At 41.7% G+C, this 18,632-nt stretch overlaps 1 protein-coding gene across 3 annotated transcripts in view; it reads right to left on the reverse strand.

The window, feature by feature from the left end:
• timmdc1 (translocase of inner mitochondrial membrane domain containing 1) overlaps positions 1–11,132 on the reverse strand; it is a 40,216-nt gene extending 29,084 nt beyond the window's left edge. The window contains exons 1-2 of one of the 3 annotated variants that reach the window (XM_060898764.1): positions 11,082–11,132; positions 1,276–1,542 (exon numbers count right to left, since the gene is read on the reverse strand). In XM_060898764.1, coding sequence (XP_060754747.1) covers positions 1,276–1,520 — 245 coding nt within the window. In that variant the 5' untranslated portion in view covers positions 1,521–1,542; positions 11,082–11,132. The other 2 variants (XM_060898762.1, XM_060898763.1) reach the window with 2 other exon arrangements.
• Between the last annotated feature and the right edge of the window lie 7,500 nt (positions 11,133–18,632).

Consider the following 18,632-nt stretch of genomic DNA (forward strand, 5'->3'; position numbering starts at 1 on the left):
ATGTTGACAAAAAATGCTACTATGTTTGTTGTTATTTTTGTGAACGAGCGAGTCACCAGAGGTCCATAACCGGGGTCCGTATCATAGGATACAGACCCGCTTGCCAGCCAATCAGAGTGCAGGATTTGATGGAAACCGGACCGCGAATAAAATAAGAACTTGTTAATAAATAAAATAAATTTTGATAACAGTGGGTTGTAATTTCCGTCACTGCAAATTTTCTTCTAAAACGTTATTACAGACCCTTGACATCATGTGTTTATTTGTAATCACAAACTAGCTGTATCAAGTTATATTAGATAGTAAATTTAACCCTGAGAGGTTGGCAATATTCAAATGTAGCTAAACTAAAATGCCCCTAAATACACATTAGAAGAGTTAAACCCTGAACACGTGCTCCCTAAGGTGGGGTTTACATTAGACCGTATCAGTGGATCATCAGATTAACGTTTTTAAAACGATTAGCGTGCACACAGCAACGCCAATACACGATTTGCGTGCACACAGCAACACCAATACACGGATACGTTCGGCTCCGCAGGCATCCTGCGCTCCAAATCACTCCGCCCTGAACAGCGAGTGCCCTCTGGAGGGTGCGCACTCCGGCCCTGCGCAGCTCACAGAGCGCGCGAGTGAAGTGCACGAGCAGTAATTCGGGACTGAGCCGCTGTGTGTGTGATCCCAGCGCATATCACTTACCACTTGCAAGTGGAAGGATGGCAAGCCTAAAGACAATCATAACTACACAATGGGCAGTATTTGCATCAGTATTTGCAGTATTTTCATACTTTTATACTCTTTAATGAAAGGTGATACAAGGCGGAAGTCCGTGCCGTTTTTCAGCAGTCGTGTCACATGACCAACGCCAGCGAATCAGGAAGGTGGATGTCACAGTGACGTTGTCCAATGACGACGCCAGCTAGAGCTCAGCACAGCATATCCGCGTATTCTCAATGTTTACACAGCACCGGACCAGACACGATCTGGATTGAATACGTGGACCCTGGCGGATTCCCGTTTCCCGGCGTTTCCAGGCGGTTTAATGTAAACGGACAGTGCATCCGCGAAGAAAACGAGACAGATACGGTCTAATGTAAACTTGGCCTAAAATACCCAGGAGCCTGTCCTGGGAACACTGGGGGGTGAGGCAGGAGCACACACAGGGAATACGTGCTTCCTTATGCAAATGCTTCAGGTCAGCGATTTCCCTTTATACACGACGAGCTCAATAAAATTATTCATCCAAACATACAGAAGTAGCTGAGAGAAACTAACCCTTGGTTGAATAGGTCTTTAATGCGGTCCCATCCTGTGTCTGGGAACTCTGGTTTGCCCACATGTTTTGGTAAAGACTGAAGCCCGGCCTGTGGATCAGGAATATCAGCTGCATGCACTCGAGGAACAGCGAACATATACAGTGCTCTTCGCAGTCCGGTACGAAAGGCTTTGGGGTTGGCTGTATCTGTATCCTTCTCTCCACATGGGTGTGTGCGCATACACAGGCCCACAGGGTCCATCATGCATCAGTGAGCTGTTCGATCACTGCGGGGAAACACATGGTCAGGAGTTAGGATGTTTCCTATACTCTGAAAACTCATGCTAAATTAATTTTGCAGTGTTTATAGAAGATACTACAGCGTGCTTTAGATTGCCCTCTTAAAAGTTTTATTTTTGGTTTCCAACATGAAGATGGGTCACAAAAAAAAGTTTACATGTACAAAACCTCGTTTACTGTATACTGCAGGAAAAACAGGCCATGGTTAAAGGCAACAAAAAAAGCTCCTAGTGACTGAGAAGTGAACGAAAGAGTTCTACGACTTTTCCACCTCCACCATCTTTGTTGGAGGAGGTGATGTTTTTATCTCGGTTTGTTTGTCTGTTCCCAGCGTAACTCAAAAAGCAGTGAACGGATTTTGATGAAATTTTGAGGAAATGTGGGCCATGGGCCAAGGAGCAATTGATTAGATTTTGATGCAAATCCGGATATGTGGCACGGCAGAGGTATGCACTCTACCGAGTGCCCTTCGTTTTTTTTTTAAATCAAACTATTATTCTAAAAACGAGTTGTTATAAGAGTTATATGAAAATCAGCTCACCCAGTCACTAATCACCTGGTTCACTGCTGCTGATCAGTGCGGAGTTTCCCAAAAGCATCGCACCACAAAGATTGTCGTTAAATGGTAGAGCGAGCAGCACAATGAACACTCTCTCTCCTAGTCAAGATGCTCTTAGCGTTAAAAGGTTTTTGGGAAACCTATCCCTGTCTTAGTCTTAACTTCGGACATATTTTAATTATCTCATTCTCATCTCATCTCATTATCTCTAGCCGCTTTTATCCTTCTACAGGGTCGCAGGCAAGCTGGAGCCTATCCCAGCTGACTACGAGCGAAAGGCGGGGTACACCCTGGACAAGTCGCCAGGTCATCACAGGGCTGACACATAGACACAGACAACCATTCACACTCGCATTCACACCTACGGTCAATTTAGAGCCACCAGTTAACCTAACCTGCATGTCTTTGGACTGTGGGGGAAACCGGAGCACCCGGAGGAAACCCACGCGGACACGGGGAGAACATGCAAACTCCGCACAGAAAGGCCCTCGCTGGCCCCGGGGCTCGAACCCAGGACCTTCTTGCTGTGAGGCGACAGCGCTAACCACTACACCACTGTGCCGCCCATATTTTAATTATGTCAAATCTAATTTTATTTTAGTTAATACAGGTGTTTGTATTACTTGTAATTTTCAAATCATTACAAATAAGCATCACCAGAGAATTTTTGAGGTTCAGACACACACACACACCCTGTGTCTGAAATCGCTCACTTATTCACTACTCCCTATATAGGGAATTACTATATCGAGGACTATATAGTGAGCTCATTGGTAAAATGGAAAAAACTCTTTCGGGCACTACTCCGTCGTGCTCATAGACATATAAACATAGACGCCACCTTCTGCGTAGAATCATATGTCATCCTCGCCGCCATATTGGATGTGGCAAAGTGGAGATTCTTCAACCGTCTCTGGTATAGCGTCTAGACAGTAGCCGAGAATAAAGATGCCTCGTTCATGTGCTGCGTTTAACTGTACCAACAGGTTTACCGTCCAAACGAGATCACATGGGATTACCTTTCACAGGTGAGACTGGAAAAATACTTTTCATTGTATTTGGTCATTATAACGTAATTTTACGAACAGATTTTTCTGACTTTGTAGCTAATATGAAGTCTCGCGCATAATAGCCGCTCGGTGAAACCTGTCTCCAAACAACGAAGTATTTCCTTCGTAACTACGCTGATTGTTGTTAGTTGCTTAGCTAACTTTTCACATACTACTGTATGTAGGTTTCCCAAAAATAAAGACATGAAAAAGCAGTAGGAGACAGCTGTGCGACAGGAAGGGTTTTCTGCTACTCCGTCATCCATGCTCTGCAGTGAACACTTCAGAACGGAGGATTTTGACAGAACAGGTCAGACAGTCAGGATCAGAGAGGGAGCTGTTCCTTCAGTCTCCCAGCTCATCTCCACCGGGTAGGTGTAGAGTTATAAGCAGTGAGAATTAGATAATACAGTGCCACACTATGATGAACGTTTTTGAACATATGATGAATGTTTTTAACCTTTCTGAATGTGAAGGAATCAGTGATGTATTTTGTTTTGGTATGACGTTAGAACCTGACCGAACTCAGTTTGGCGGTCATTCAGCTCACTTTATTCAATGAGAGTAGGTCTGTGTGGTGACTCAATAAATAAAACAGTACATTTTTATTTTCATTCACCATTTCCAGTTTTTCCACTATTTCCATCATTTATCATATTCAGTCTTGTAGGTTGGTTATTGTGGCCTCAGGTTTTGGTAGCTTGCTGCGGTATGCTGACTGATTAGCTTACCTGAGCTATCTATCGCATATCTGTCGCTAGTTTGCAGTGTACAGGGTATTTCGCACACTATTTATAACCATCGCATTAAAAGTTATATATGTTGTTTTGATGCCTGTTTGTTTCCCAAATATATACGTGTGTGTCTTAAAGGATATGGGACATGAAACATAAATGCACGCTATATCAGTTTCTTTCCATTAAAAATATGAATTAAGTGCATCAACAAGTACAAAATCATCTATTAAATTCAGCAAAATCGTTATATTCGTGATGATTATATGGCATTTCTGCTCGACTTCCGATATGCATTTTCTACAACCGGAAGAGCCGCTGTCACGTGATCATACGTCACAAAAACTTTCGGGCACAGCACAAGCGGGTAGATGAATGGAGAAGTGGATGACAAGAAAATTGTTTTTATAGTCTTTAACGTACATTGGACATCATACATTGGACATCATGGTGTATTGTGCTGCTTATGGTTGCAATAATTCCAATGGGAAATGCTCTGGAGTAAGTTTTTTTGCATTCCCCAAGGACCCGAAGCTGAGGAAAGTGTGGGCTCACTACTGCCGTAGAAAAAACTTTGCACCTACTGTTTCCCACAAACTGTGTTCGGACCATTTCACAGAGGATTCTTTCAACTTTAATACTCAGGTACTGAGCGATATTAATTGCCAAGCCAAATTTAAGAGGCTACTTAAAGATGGAGCCGTTCCCAACGTCCCAATTCAGGAACAAGACGGCGGAGTGAAACCCGAAGTGCTACGGCCACCACGAGGTGCATTCGCTAAGCGTCTGAAAGCCGAGGTAAGGATTAGTATTATAATTTTGGGTGTATCAATTATTGATTATCATAATTCTGACTCATTTACTCTTATATCTGTCCTTCTTTGTTTACGTACCGAATTGAAGAGTTGTGGTGAAGTTGTAGAAGAGTTTTTTAAACTTTTATTTCATTTTATTATTCTATATTTTATTTCTACTATTGTTTAATTCTTATTATTTTTCTTCCCCATTTATTTTATGTAATTTTACTATCTATCATTTACTGTTTTGCTTTTACTTCTGTAAATGGACTCTGGAAGCATTGTATCTCAATCAATCTCGAAAAATATCAGCAAAAAAAAAAAACTAGCTTGCAACGGACTTTAGCTAGATCTATGATGAACTTTCAATGTATGATACAAAAATAATACTTCTTTCAACAGATCATTAGCCTTTGAGCAGAATTGTTTTTAACTTACCAGGAAGTGTTATCGAGCCGACCGCTTTCAGTTTCATGGGGATTGAATGAACTCTCACTCTCAGAATCATCTGACCCGTCAGAGTAAAGATAAGATCCATGTTCATGTGAATTTCCAGCTATCGGTTCGAATCGATAGGGTCTAACTTCACATCTCTGTGAAACATCGGGAATGTCACTGTCGATGGTGTCCATTTCGGTAACCTGTTTACATTAGATTCCCAAGCGCTGGCTCCTTGGAAAGTTTTTGTTACGTCACGGGTCACGTGACCACCTAGCTCATTAACGAATCCTTGTTTTACGCTGATGTATAAAAAAACTTGAATAATGTGATGATTTTCACATTTTTGACGCCCTGCAGTGATTTAGATGGCATTTCTTATGTCCTTTATACATAATTATACCCAGAAAAAAATCCATGTCCCATATCCTTTAATGGGTGAATAAAAGGCATTGAGTTAAATATTATTGTAGAAAGGGGCTTTATGAAGTTCAGTCCATTTACTTGCATTGGTTTACGGGGAAGATTTGCCACATCCAATATGGTGGACACTCTGACGTATCCCAGCAACGGGCCACCACCTCAATGCAGCGTCTAGGTTTATATGTCTATGGTCGCGCTGGTATTTACGTCATTACTGTCGCACAATTAAAACGTGTCAGATCAGGCGGCTGGTGGGTTTTCAAAATAGCGACTGTGTCCGAAATCGCTCCCTACTCACTATATAGTGAGGACCCCATTTTGTAGTGCTGTCTGAAACCTTAGTGAGGATTCTTTACACCCTATATGGTGCACTCAAAGTATCCCACAATGCGTCACGAAAAGTAGTGTACAACGATGGTCACTAACCAAAGCAATATATCCCATCATGCATTGCGGTCGCGCTGAAAGAAATCAAATTAAAAGTCTCAGAATTGATTTGATAAAAGGCAGCGGCAAAGAAGAAAGTATTCAGCCTTGATTTAAAAAAACTGAAAGATGCAGGCACTTTGTATTTATTAATGTGGGAAATATGCTCAGTATAATACGGATTTATCACAAAAATATATATGTTATTTACTAGCTGGGAGGTCCGTATGGTGAAATACCGTGACCGAGGTCTTGAAAGTAATGAGCGAGGCCCTCTGGGCCGAGGTCATGGTATATAATATATTTATTATGGTATAATAATATATATTATGGTCATGGTATATATTTATTTTTTTCTTTACCAAATTCTAACAGAAAACAAGAGCGCCCGAAAGGGAAAACCGAGGCGAGCCGCCATTTTGAATCCTCATTCACGGCTGTAATGCAAATTGCTTCCTCCTCGGTATACAAGTGCACTTCCATGGCAGGAAAAAAAAAACATTTTGCCGCCTATGTAGTCCCCTATTTATACAAAATTGAGTCATTCAGGATTCAGCCATGTTTTTGCTCGGCGTTAGCAAGTTACAGGTTTTTAGCTTTCTCCTGAAATGTTTTCTTTTATTTCTTCTTCCTCAGGGTAGTAAAACTCGCTTTCACTGTGAACACTGTCGTTATCGCTATCCATGATGTAAAATTAATGCTATTCTCCTGAGAAATGCTGGCAAAAATGTATAAGACTTTTGATAATCTTATAAATAAATCTTATTAAAAAAAAGATAAAGGTTGACAAAAAATGCTACTTCTTTGTTGTTGTGAACAAGCGAGTCGCCAGAGGTCCGTACCGGAGGATATGGACCTGCTCGCCAGCCAATCAGAGTGTAGGATTTGATGGAAACCGGACCGCGAAAAAAATAAATATATATTATTTACCAGCTGGGAGGTCCGTATTGTGAAATACCGTGACCAAGGTCTTGAAAGTACTGACCAAGGCCTCTGGGACGTATTTCACGATACGGACCGAACTTAAGCTGGTAAATAATATTTTTTCTTTACCAAATTCTAACAGAAAATGAGAGCACCCGAAAGGGAAACCATATTTAGAACAAACCTGCTACAAGCTCGTCAAAAACCTGTTTGACAAGCTACGTCAGCTCGGAATTTTCCGAAAAGAAAATTTGATCTAGATCACTTCCCTAATCAAGGCGACAAAAAAGTTGCCAAAAATTGCTACTATGTTTGCTGCTGTTGTGAATGACCGAGTCGTCAAAAGGGCCATAACCAGGGTCCGGACTGTAGGATTCCGGACCGCTTGAGAGCCAATGAGTGCACGATTTGATGGAAACCGGACTGCGAAAAAAATAAATGCTTTTTTTTTTCGCGGTCCAGTTTCCATCAAATCATGCGCTCTGATTGGCTGGCGAGCGGGTCCGTATCCTACGGTACAGACCTCAGTTACGGACCTCTGGCAACTCGCTCGTTCACAACAACAGCAACAAACATAGTAGTAATTTTTGTCAACATTTATTTTCGCATTTCTCAGAATAGCATTAATTTTACATCATGGATAGCGATAACGACAGTGTTCACAGCGAAAGCGAGTTTTACTACCCTGAGGAAGAAGAAATAAAAGAAAACATTTCAGGAGAAAGCTAAAAACCTGTAACTGTTGCCAACGCTGAGCAAAAACATGGCTGAATCCTGAATGAATCAATTTTGTATAAATAGGGAACTACATAGGCGGCAAAATGTAGTTTTTTTCCTGCCATGGAAGTGCACTCGTATACCGAGGAGGAAGCAATTTGCATTACAGCCGTGAATGAGGATTCAAAATGGTGGCTCGGCTCGGTTTTCCCTTTCGGGCGCTCGTTTACTAAAGAAAACTTAAATATTATTCACCAGCTTAAGGGCGGTCCGTATGGTGAAATACCATGACCTCGGCCTTGAATACTGAGCGAGGCCCTCGCTCAGTACTTTCAAGACCTCGGTCACGGTATTTCACGATACGGACCTCCGAGCTGGTAAATAACATATATGTATTTATTATTTTGAAAACCCACCAGCTGACTGACCTGGCACGTTTTAATTGTGCGACCGTAATGACATAAATACCAGCACGACAGAGTAGTGTCCGAAAGCATTTCCCCCCCATTTTACCAATGAGCTCACTATATAGTCCTCTATATAGTAATTCCCCATACAGGGAGTAGTGAGCGATTTCAGACACAATTATTTTTGTGATAAATCCGTATTATACTGAGCGTATTTCCCACATTAATCACTACAAAGTGCCTGCATCTTTCAGTTTTTTTTTTTAAATCAAGGCTGAATACTTTCTTCTTTGCCGCTGCCTTTTATTAAATCAAATTTGAGACTTTTAATTTGATTTCTTTCAGTGCGACCGCAATACATGATGGGATATATTGCTTTGGTTAGTGACCAATTGTTGTACACTACTTTTCGTGATGCATTGTGGGATACTTTGAGTGCACTATATAGGGTGTAAATAATCCTCAATAAGATTTTGGAGAGCACTACAAAATGTCATCCTCACTATATATAGTGCCCTACATAGTGAGCAGGGAGCAATTTCGGACACAGGGACAGTTTTTAACCAAAAATCAGTTTTATTTTTCAACATTCAAAAAGTTTGTTCAAATCTGCCAGAGAAAGAAAATGTTTAAAAAATTTTATATACACTACCGTTCAAAATTTTGGCAGATGGACAGATAGACACATTGTGATCCATTCTGATTGTTTTTTTCTCCCCTTTACAGAGCCTGAGGGCATCACTGAAACCAGACGTTTAATTCCCTGAGCAAATATTTTATCGACAGCTGCTGAAATCTGCATTTCTTGTTCTCACTCTGTTACTCTTTTCTAATCTAAAGCCATTCTAACCAAAATGAATCGCTCGAATGACCTGAACAAAAGGGTTAACAGAAAGACTGTTTCTGTGGCCCAATTTTTACAAGAAAAATGATGACAAAAGCTCCTAACTATTAATAATTAACTGTAGTTAACCAGTGATTTGTACATGAATTCCTACTTTCATAACCCCTTAAACACCCTGATTTTATTACTGTTGTAAATATTTACGCATTTTAGTTAGTAATGATCAACTGTTTATTAACTACAGCGAAATTAATAAGAAAAATATAGTGTGTTGTACACTACCGTTCAAAAGTTTGGGGTCACTTTGAAATGTCCTTATTTTTGAAAGAAAAGCACTGTTCTTTTCAATGAAGATCACTTTAAACTAATCAGAAATACACTCTATACATTGCTAATGTGCTAAATGACTATTCTAGCTGCAAATGTCTGGTTTTTGGTGCAATATCTCCATAGGTGTATAGAGATCTTGCAGTCACGTGACCGGAAAGTACACAACCGCCATCTTGTCGGTCAAAAACACCGCTGAATACTGCTGCACTCGTGTACAGAATGGATCAATTTCAACCGACGGACTACACGGCTCATTTTTCTAATGAACAGGTAACTAGATATATGTCTAAAATAAATGATCTACAGATTAGTGACCCTTATGGCTTACCGGACGGAGTTTTCACGACCGGATTTTGAACTGCCAGCGGAATACCCAGACGTGTATAATTACCTCATTAACTTTCCCTCACTGTTCAGTGGTGAAGCACTGCGTGCTTATAAATCTCTGGACAGTTATCTTTACAGAAATTCAAGATTTGTCAGCGACTCAGATGTGGCATCTTGTAAACAAGAATCCTCATTGGATGGGTAAGTCACTTAAGTATTGAGTATAGCACTGACCAGCCGATTATAGAATAGAATAAGGTAATTCCAGCTGTAATTCCAAATCGTCCATCTTGTTTACATGGATCTGGCGTTGGAGAGGTAGAGGCTTAGCAGTGGAGGTTTGAGTGGCTGTTTTCTGAGCTTAGTCAACAGGCCGGCTCTGCCTGCAGCCTCGCTTTTGCTTCCGCTCCCGGCGCCGCCTCCTTCGCTTTGCTTCCGATAACAATCCACGGAGACCCCGCTGGTCTCGCTATCTCGTCCGGAATGTTGTGCATGCGATGGAAATCGCTACAAACCGTCATTTTCTGCTGGAAACCAATGTCCAGTAAGTCCATACGGTTGTAGTGGATATTGAAGTCCGGTACAGACGAACAACACGCAAAAATACACACAAAAACCATAAAAAACGTGCACAGGTAGGGAGAGCTTGTAGCCGCAGCCGTTGTAGTAGAATTGTATATAGTAGGGTTTTCCAGAAGAAAAGGTAGAAGTAGAAGCAGAAGGCGGAAATATGGCGTTTGACCTACAAGATGGCGTCTGTCACAATCTGGATCGGCTGTGACGTCACATGCAAGTGCTCCATAGAGGCCCATTTCCAGCAACTCTCACTCCAGTGTTCTAATGGTACAATGTGTTTGCTCATTGCCTCAGAAGGCTAATGGATGATTAGAAAACCCTTGTACAATCATGTTAGCACAGCTGAAAACAGTTGAGCTCTTTAGAGAAGCTATAAAACTGACCTTCCTTTGAGCAGATTGAGTTTCTGGAGCATCACATTTGTGGGGTCGATTAAATGCTCAAAATGGCCAGAAAAATGTCTTGACTATATTTTCTATTCATTTTACAACTTACGGTGGTAAATAAAAGTGTGACTTTTCATGGAAAACACAAAATTGTCTGGGTGACCCCAAACTTTTGAACGGTAGTGTATATTTTTTCCTCGCTATTTTCAATTCCCGTTTATGATTACAGACAAAGTTAATTTTTGTCACATACATTAGGAAAGGGAAACACTGTGTAATGTCTGGTGTTTTAGGAGAAATTTGGATTATTTACACCAGTGTTCATTTTATAAAGGCTGTCTCGAGTTCTGAGTGTTTTATTATGAAAAGCTATTAAAGATTTTTGATATCAGAAGTGGTCTGTGACACATGTTTATCACTGCCCGGTCAGATTTCTGTGAGGATCTGAGGTCAAACTTCTAGAACTTTCTGCACCAACATCCGGCTCTCACTCACCTCAAAAGACAGAGAATCGAAACCGCGTTTACACTTCCTTAAAGAACTCAAAACCTTCCTGCAGCGTCTCGTATAAACGACATGCTCAGCTTACCTCCGGTTTGAAATTCCTCCTGCAGCCGGTTCAATGTCAGCACGTTCATTTCCTAAAGCGCATATCTCACAGCGCCACCCAGTGGCCGGAGGGCAGCAGTGGCGTGCACTCGAGTCTGTGGACCTCACTGAGTAGTGACCTGACCATGATTTCTCATCTCATCTCATTTCATCTCATTATCTCTAGCCGCTTTATCCTGTTCTACAGGGTCGCAGGCAAGCTGGAGCCTATCCCAGCTGACTACGGGCGAAAGGCGGGGTACACCCTGGACAAGTCGCCAGGTCATCACAGGGCTGACACATAGACACAGACAACCATTCACACTCACATTCACACCTACGGTCAATTTAGAGTCACCAGTTAACCTAACCTGCATGTCTTTGGACTGTGGGGGAAACCGGAGCACCCGGAGGAAACCCACGCGGACACGGGGAGAACATGCAAACTCCGCACAGAAAGGCCCTCGCCGGCCACGGGGCTCGAACCCGGACCTTCTTGCTGTGAGGCGACAGCGCTAACCACTACACCACCATGCCGCCCGACCATGATTTCCACGTTAAAAAAAAAAAATCTACCAACTTGTCACCAAATTCAAGGGAGATTTTTAGAAAAATGTATTTAAGACATGTGCAGTGTAATTATAAGAGTATAACAGTCCTTGGGGCGGCACGGTGGTGTACTGGTGAGCACTGTCACCTCACAGCAAGAAGGTTCTGGGTTCGAGCGCAGTAGCCGGTGAGGGCCTTTCTATATGGAGTTTGCATATGTTCTCTCCGTGTCTGTGTGGGTTTCCTCCGGGTGCTCCGGTTTCCCCGACAGTCCAAAGACATGCAGGTTAGGCTAACTGGTGACTCTAAATTGACCGTAGGTGTGAATGTGAGTGTGAATGGTTGTTTGTGTCTATGTGTCAGCCCTGTGATGACCTGGCGACTTGTCCAGGGTGTACCCTGCCTCTCGGCCATAGTCAGCTAGGATAGGCTGCAGCTTGCCTGCGACCCTGCACAGGATAAGCCAAAAGCCAAGCCAAAGTCCTTCTAATGCCTGCGGCACATAGGGTAGCGCCGATCTCCGTTTCCGTAACCCTTGGCCTCTCGCCTATTACATAGCTAGGGTTACAGTGGGGGGCTAGTCCTCTGGTAACCACGAGAGTTTGACTCCCCACTCACATCTATATTGCAGCATGCCTTGCCAGACAGCAGTAGGTACCATTTTTATGATAGTCTTTGGTATGACCTGACCGTGAGTCAAACTCACGATCTCCCGATTGAGAGGAGGACACACTAACCACGAGACCACTCACCAGTGCACAGGATAAGCGGCTACAGATAATGGATGGATGGATGATTACAATCTTGCTCATTTACAGAAGTGCACAAAAATACTCATATCATCTCTAGCCGCTTTATCCTGTTCTACAGGGTCGCAGGCAAGCTGGAGCCTATCCCAGCTGACTACGGGCAAAAGGCGGGGTACACCCTGGACAAGTTGTCAGGTCATCACAGGGCTGACACATAGACACAGACAACCATTCACACTCACATTCACACCTACGGTCAATTTAGAGTCACCAGTTAACCTAACCTGCATGTCTTTGGACTGTGGGGGAAACCGGAGCACCCGGAGGAAACCCACGCGGACACGGGGAGAACATGCAAACTCCGCACAGAAAGGCCCTTGCTGGCCACGGGGCTCGAACCCGACCTTCTTGCTGTGAGGTGACAGCACTAACCACTACACCACCGTGCCGCCCGCACAAAAATACTATACTAGAGAAAAGCCAAAGTGAGACAACATGGTTTTCATGGTGATTGAGGCCTCTTGGGACTGAGCCCCTCCTAGAACCACCCCTGGGAAGGATATAATGGCTTTCATGTACGTACCCAAGTAAGAGTTGGCCATTCATACACTTTTTTCTCGTAATCAAGTTTTATTGATTTGTTTTTCTGTTAATTTGAGAGAAGGTGGGAGGTTGTTGGGAAAGTGGTAGCTGAGCAGACCTTTCTTCTCCAGGTAACTGACTGTAGTAACATCAATGTGACAAAAACCAGCATGGGGAAATGAGAAACCCAAGAACTTCACTTCACTTGATGAATTCACACTGTTCCTCTTAGAAATCAGCTAATCCTCATTCTCACTCAGATGTGTAGGCCATGATTAAACCATGAAGACCAATGTGAAAATATTTTAGGGCATTTAGGCAGCTTGAAAAAAAGGTGTGTGAGGCTTCTTGGGTCTGAGCCCCTCCTCGAACCATCCCTGGGAAGGATATATTGAATATTTACCTCACCAAAAAGGTCAAAATTGTTTTTGTTGTAGCTACTGTTTCATACAGAGGCGCTAGTCACTACGTCATTGTGCTGTAAGAATGTAAGAGTGTAATGATCGCGCACTGAGCATGCACATACACATGTTCTGATTAAAATGGCCAGTGAGCGTATACAGTTTGATTCACCATTCGAAATAAATGGACTAAAGAAATCACTTTCAGACATGTTTATGGTTATTACAGAGGGACTGTGGGGGCGGCACGGTGGTGTAGTGGTTAGCGCTGTCACCTCACAGCAAGAAGGTCTGGGTTCGAGCCCCGTGGCCGGCGAGGGCCTTTCTGTGCGGAGTTTGCATGTTCTCCCCGTGTCCGCGTGGGTTTCCTCCGGGTGCTCCGGTTTCCCCCACAGTCCAAAGACATGCAGGTTAGGTTAACTGGTGACTCTAAATTGACCGTAGGTGCGAATGTGAGTGTGAATGGTTGTCTGTGTCTATGTGTCAGCCCTGTGATGACCTGGCGACTTGTCCAGGGTGTACCCCGCCTTTCGCCCGTAGTCAGCTGGGATAGGCTCCAGCTTGCCTGCGACCCTGTAAAACAGGATAAAGCGGCTAGAGATGAGATGAGATGAGACAGAGGGAAAGTGCGTTCCACTGAGCTCTAGCGCCGGGCCATTTCTGGGAAATAAGAGTTTGGGTCATGGCGACAGCATGTGTATGTCAGCCTCGGTTCAGAGGTTTCAGTTTCGAAAACTGTAAGAGGTAAAAGTAAAATAATATAAAGTACAGAAACTTGGTATATTTTACTTCTGTGATTTTTAAATTGTTCATTTTTGGATTACGCTTCATTTTTGTGGCTACTGCCTCATAGAGTAAATATATATGCTATATTTACTGTATGGACATGGTATCAGAAAACAATTTTATTTATAAGCAGTAGCCACATGTACCCATAGGGTACCTATTTTTTTTCGCGATATCTTCCTTCATATTCATCATAAGTGCTACCGGGCGAGGTTTGTTTTGCCTGGCAACACTTGTTAATTCTTGGCACATTGTGTGATGTGATTGTGAACATAAACATAGTATGGTTACCTGTAGTTAGTGTAAAACATTTCCAGTGGTTCTTGAAAGTTTGTGAACCCTTTAGAATGTTCTATATTTCTGCATAAATATGACCTAAAACATCATCAGATTTTCACACAAGTCCTAAAAGTAGATAAAGAGAACCCAGTTAAACAAATGAGACAAAAAATATTATACTTGGTCATTTATTTATTGAGGAAAATGACCCAATATGACATACCTGTGAGTGGCAAAAGTATGCAAACCTTTGCTTTCAGTATCTGGTGTGACCCCCTTGTGCAGCAATAACTGTAACTAAACGTTTGCGGTAACTGTTGATCAGTCCTGCACACCGGCTTGGAGGAATTTTAGCCCATTCCTCCGTACAGAACAGCTTCAACTCTGGGATGTTGCTGGGTTTCCTCACATGAACTGCTCACTTCAGGTCCTTCCACAACATTTCGATTGGATTAAGGTCAGGACTTTGACTTGGCCATTCCAAAACATTAACTTTATTCTTCTTTAACCATTCTTTGGTAGAACGACTTGTGTGCTTAGGGTCGTTGTCTTGCTGCATGACCCACCTTCTCTTGAGATTCAGTTCATGGACAGATGTCCTGACATTTTCCTTTAGAATTCGCTGGTATAATTCAGAATTCATTGTTCCATCAATGATGGCAAGCCGTCCTGGCCCAGATGCAGCAAAACAGGCCCAAACCATGATACTACCACCACCATGTTTCACAGATGGGATAAGGTTCTTATGCTGGAATGCAGTGTTTTCCTTTCTCCAAACATAACACTTCTCATTTAAACCAAAAAGTGTGTCTGTAGTGGAAATCACTGTATGGGCTCAGGAACACTTCAGAAAACCATCGTCTGTGAAAACAGTTCATTACTGCATCCACAAATACAAGTAAAAACCAGATATAAACAATATCCAGAAACACTGCCACCTTCTCTGGGCTCTGATCTTTTACGATGGACTGAGGCAAAGTGGAAAATTGTCCCAAGGTCTGACAAATCAAAAGTAGAAATTCTTTTTAGAAATCATGAACACCACGTCTTCCAGGCTAAAGAGGAGAGGGACCATCCGGCTTGTTATCAGTGCACAGTTCAAAAGCCGGCATCTGTGATGGTATGAGGGTGCATTAGTGCACATGACATGGGTAGCTTGTACATCTGGGAAGGCATCATTATTGCTGAGTGATATTTACATGTTTCAGAGCAATATGCTGCCATCCAGACAAAATCTTTTTCAGGGAAGGCCTTCCTTTTTTCAGCAAGACAATGCCAAACCGCTTTCTACACATATTAAAACTGCATGGCTCCAGCGTAAAAGGTTTTTAGGCTTGCTCATTGGGGCTAGATTAAGGATAAAATTAGCTTTTGTTTAAAGTCATTCAAATTCTGTAAAGCTGCTTTGCGACAATGTCTATTGTTAAAAGCGCTATAGAAATAAACTTGACTTGACTAGTAAAAGAGTCTGGGTGCTAAACTGGCCTGCCTGCAGGCCAAACCTGTCTCCCATTTAAAACATTTGGTGCATTATGAAGTGCAAAATATGACAACGAAGATCATGAACTGTTGAGCAAGCAAAATTATATATCAAGCAAGAATGGGTCAACATTTCTTTTTCAAAACTATAGCAATTGGTCTCCTCAGTTCCCAAACGTTTACAGAGAGTTGTTAAAAGTAGAGGTGATGCAATACAGTGCTAAACATGCCCCTGTCCTTACTATTTTGAAACATGTTGCTGACATCAAATTCAAAATGAGCATATATTTTTCAAAAAAAACAAAAAAAATTTCTTGGTTTCAACATTTGATACGTTGTCTTTATACTATTTTCAATGAAATATAAGGTTTCCATGATTTGCAAATTATCACATTGTTTTTATTTACACAGCGTCCCAACATTTTTGGAATTGGGGTTGTATCATGTATACTGCACATGTGTTGCCTTTAAGTCCTCGTCACAAGTTTATGCGTAATAGTTCATGGGTTCAGAGGGAAAAATTAATGGCATGAAAACTTCTTTTTGTATAATGTTACATTCAGTGTAACAAGTATAGAAAAATATGGGTTCTGAGTTGTGTTCAATTGCACTCACTTTGCAATTATAATATTTCTGATGGACCCTAAAAGCAGCAATACAGACTGGACAAATTAAAGGGGGAAAAAAACACCCTGACATAAACTGTCTTAGTTAGGTTTTGGGCCACCATGAGACACCAGAACAGGTCAACACAGATTCTACATGTCTCCAGAGAGGAATGAAAAAGATTTTACCTCAGTTGATGGTTTGATGATTGTGATAGAGCATTATCTAATAGGTCACTCCAAAATCTTCCATAAGTGTTCAATATGGTTGAATCTGGTGTGAAGGTCCATGTATATGATTTACGTCACTTTCATCCTCATCAAACCATTCAGTGAGGCCCGTTGCCGTGTGGAGTGGGGGCATTATCACTCTGGAATAGACCACTCTAATCAAAATAGAAATGTTTCATACAGTAGGGACATAAAGGTGTTCAGTCAGAAGAACTTTGCTGGTTTGCATGGATGTTTCCCTGCAAGTTCCCAACCTTGGTCCTAGAGCATCCCCTGTCCCCTATCCTGTGCTCTTAGGGGACAAGTGGACATGAACCAAGCCAGCAAAATGTCACTCACAGCATAACAAAGCCACTGGTTTCCATTTTTTCACCAGTCTGGATATGCTGTATGAAGTGTACCCTTCATTATATATATTCTTCTTATTGTATGGTTTTCACATACTGTAAACAAAAGAAAAGGAATCAATACATGTATTTAAAAGAAAAAAAAAGGAAAATGGTAGAGAAGGCTAATTATATAATGTAAAAAATACAATATGGACAGATAGACAAAACAAAAAGAAATAAAATACAATATAGTAATATGGACATAGTTATGACTGTATGTCTGGCCTTAAAGGAATTTCATAACCATAATTGTACAATTTTTCATAATATGTAATCGAAGTGAAAATTAGATCTTAAAAAAAATAAATAATTATATATTTTTAAAAAAACAACTCAGACTTCCTTAAGAGTTAGTATAAGGAAAATTATATATAAAAACTTTAAGTTAAAAAAACAAAGTTTTTTTAAAATTCATAACCATAATTCTACAATTTTCCATAATATGTAATCTAAGTGAAAATTACAAAAATAAAACAAATAAATAACCTCAAACAAACTTCCCTGAGAGTTAGTATCGGGAAAATTATACATAATTTTTTTTTTTTTTTACTTAAAAAGGCCTGTATGAATGTTTAAGGCAGCTTGTAATATCACAAAGACAAGTACAATCAAAGTGAAAGGTAAATTAATTGTTAAACATTTTGCATTACTTGTACGATTGTCAGAAGAAATCAGATTTTAATCAGTGGTCAACTTCTCATCTGTAGCCGCTTTATCCTTCTACAGGGTCGCAGGCAAGCTGGAGCCTATCCCAGCTGACTACGGGCGAAAGGCGGGGTACACCCTGGACAAGTCGCCAGGTCATCACAGGGCTGACACATAGACACAGACAACCATTCACACTCACATTCACACCTACGGTCAATTTAGAGTCACCAGTTAACCTAACCTGCATGTCTTTGGACTGTGGGGGAAACCAGAGCACCCGGAGGAAACCCACGCGGACAACATGCAAACTCCGCACAGAAAGGCCCTCGCCGGCCACGGGGCTCGAACCCGGACCTTCTTGCTGTGAGGTGACAGCGCTAACCACTACACCACCGCGCCGCCAGTGGTCAACTTCTGTGTTTTAATTCTTTGAAGGAATAAAACAACTCTTGAAAAATATCATTTATTTGTCTCATAAGCAAATGGATGAACATACAGTGTAAAACAGACCCCCCCACACACAAGGAAACTGCATATCCTGTTTCATTCCATTGTTTACAGTCACTTGGATAAATCAACAAAATAGAGCACAATGTAAACCCACTTGACTTGAACATACTACAGATGTACTTGGAGAATACTAGAACATATTCAACACTGTTGTGCCAATGTGGCTCTATATCATACCTGCTAGATGAAAGAACAGACTGGAGATATGATTCTCAGGATGTCATGAATAGCAAAATAATGTTCACATTCACATAATAATGGCACTTCCATGTTGATTGCAGATACACAACTTTTCTTACGGATACCAAGGGAGTCACTGATCCTTATGGCAGCTCTACTACCCA

Source organism: Neoarius graeffei, chromosome 18 (assembly GCF_027579695.1).
Source record: "Neoarius graeffei isolate fNeoGra1 chromosome 18, fNeoGra1.pri, whole genome shotgun sequence".
NCBI classification, from domain to species: Eukaryota; Metazoa; Chordata; class Actinopteri; order Siluriformes; family Ariidae; genus Neoarius; species Neoarius graeffei.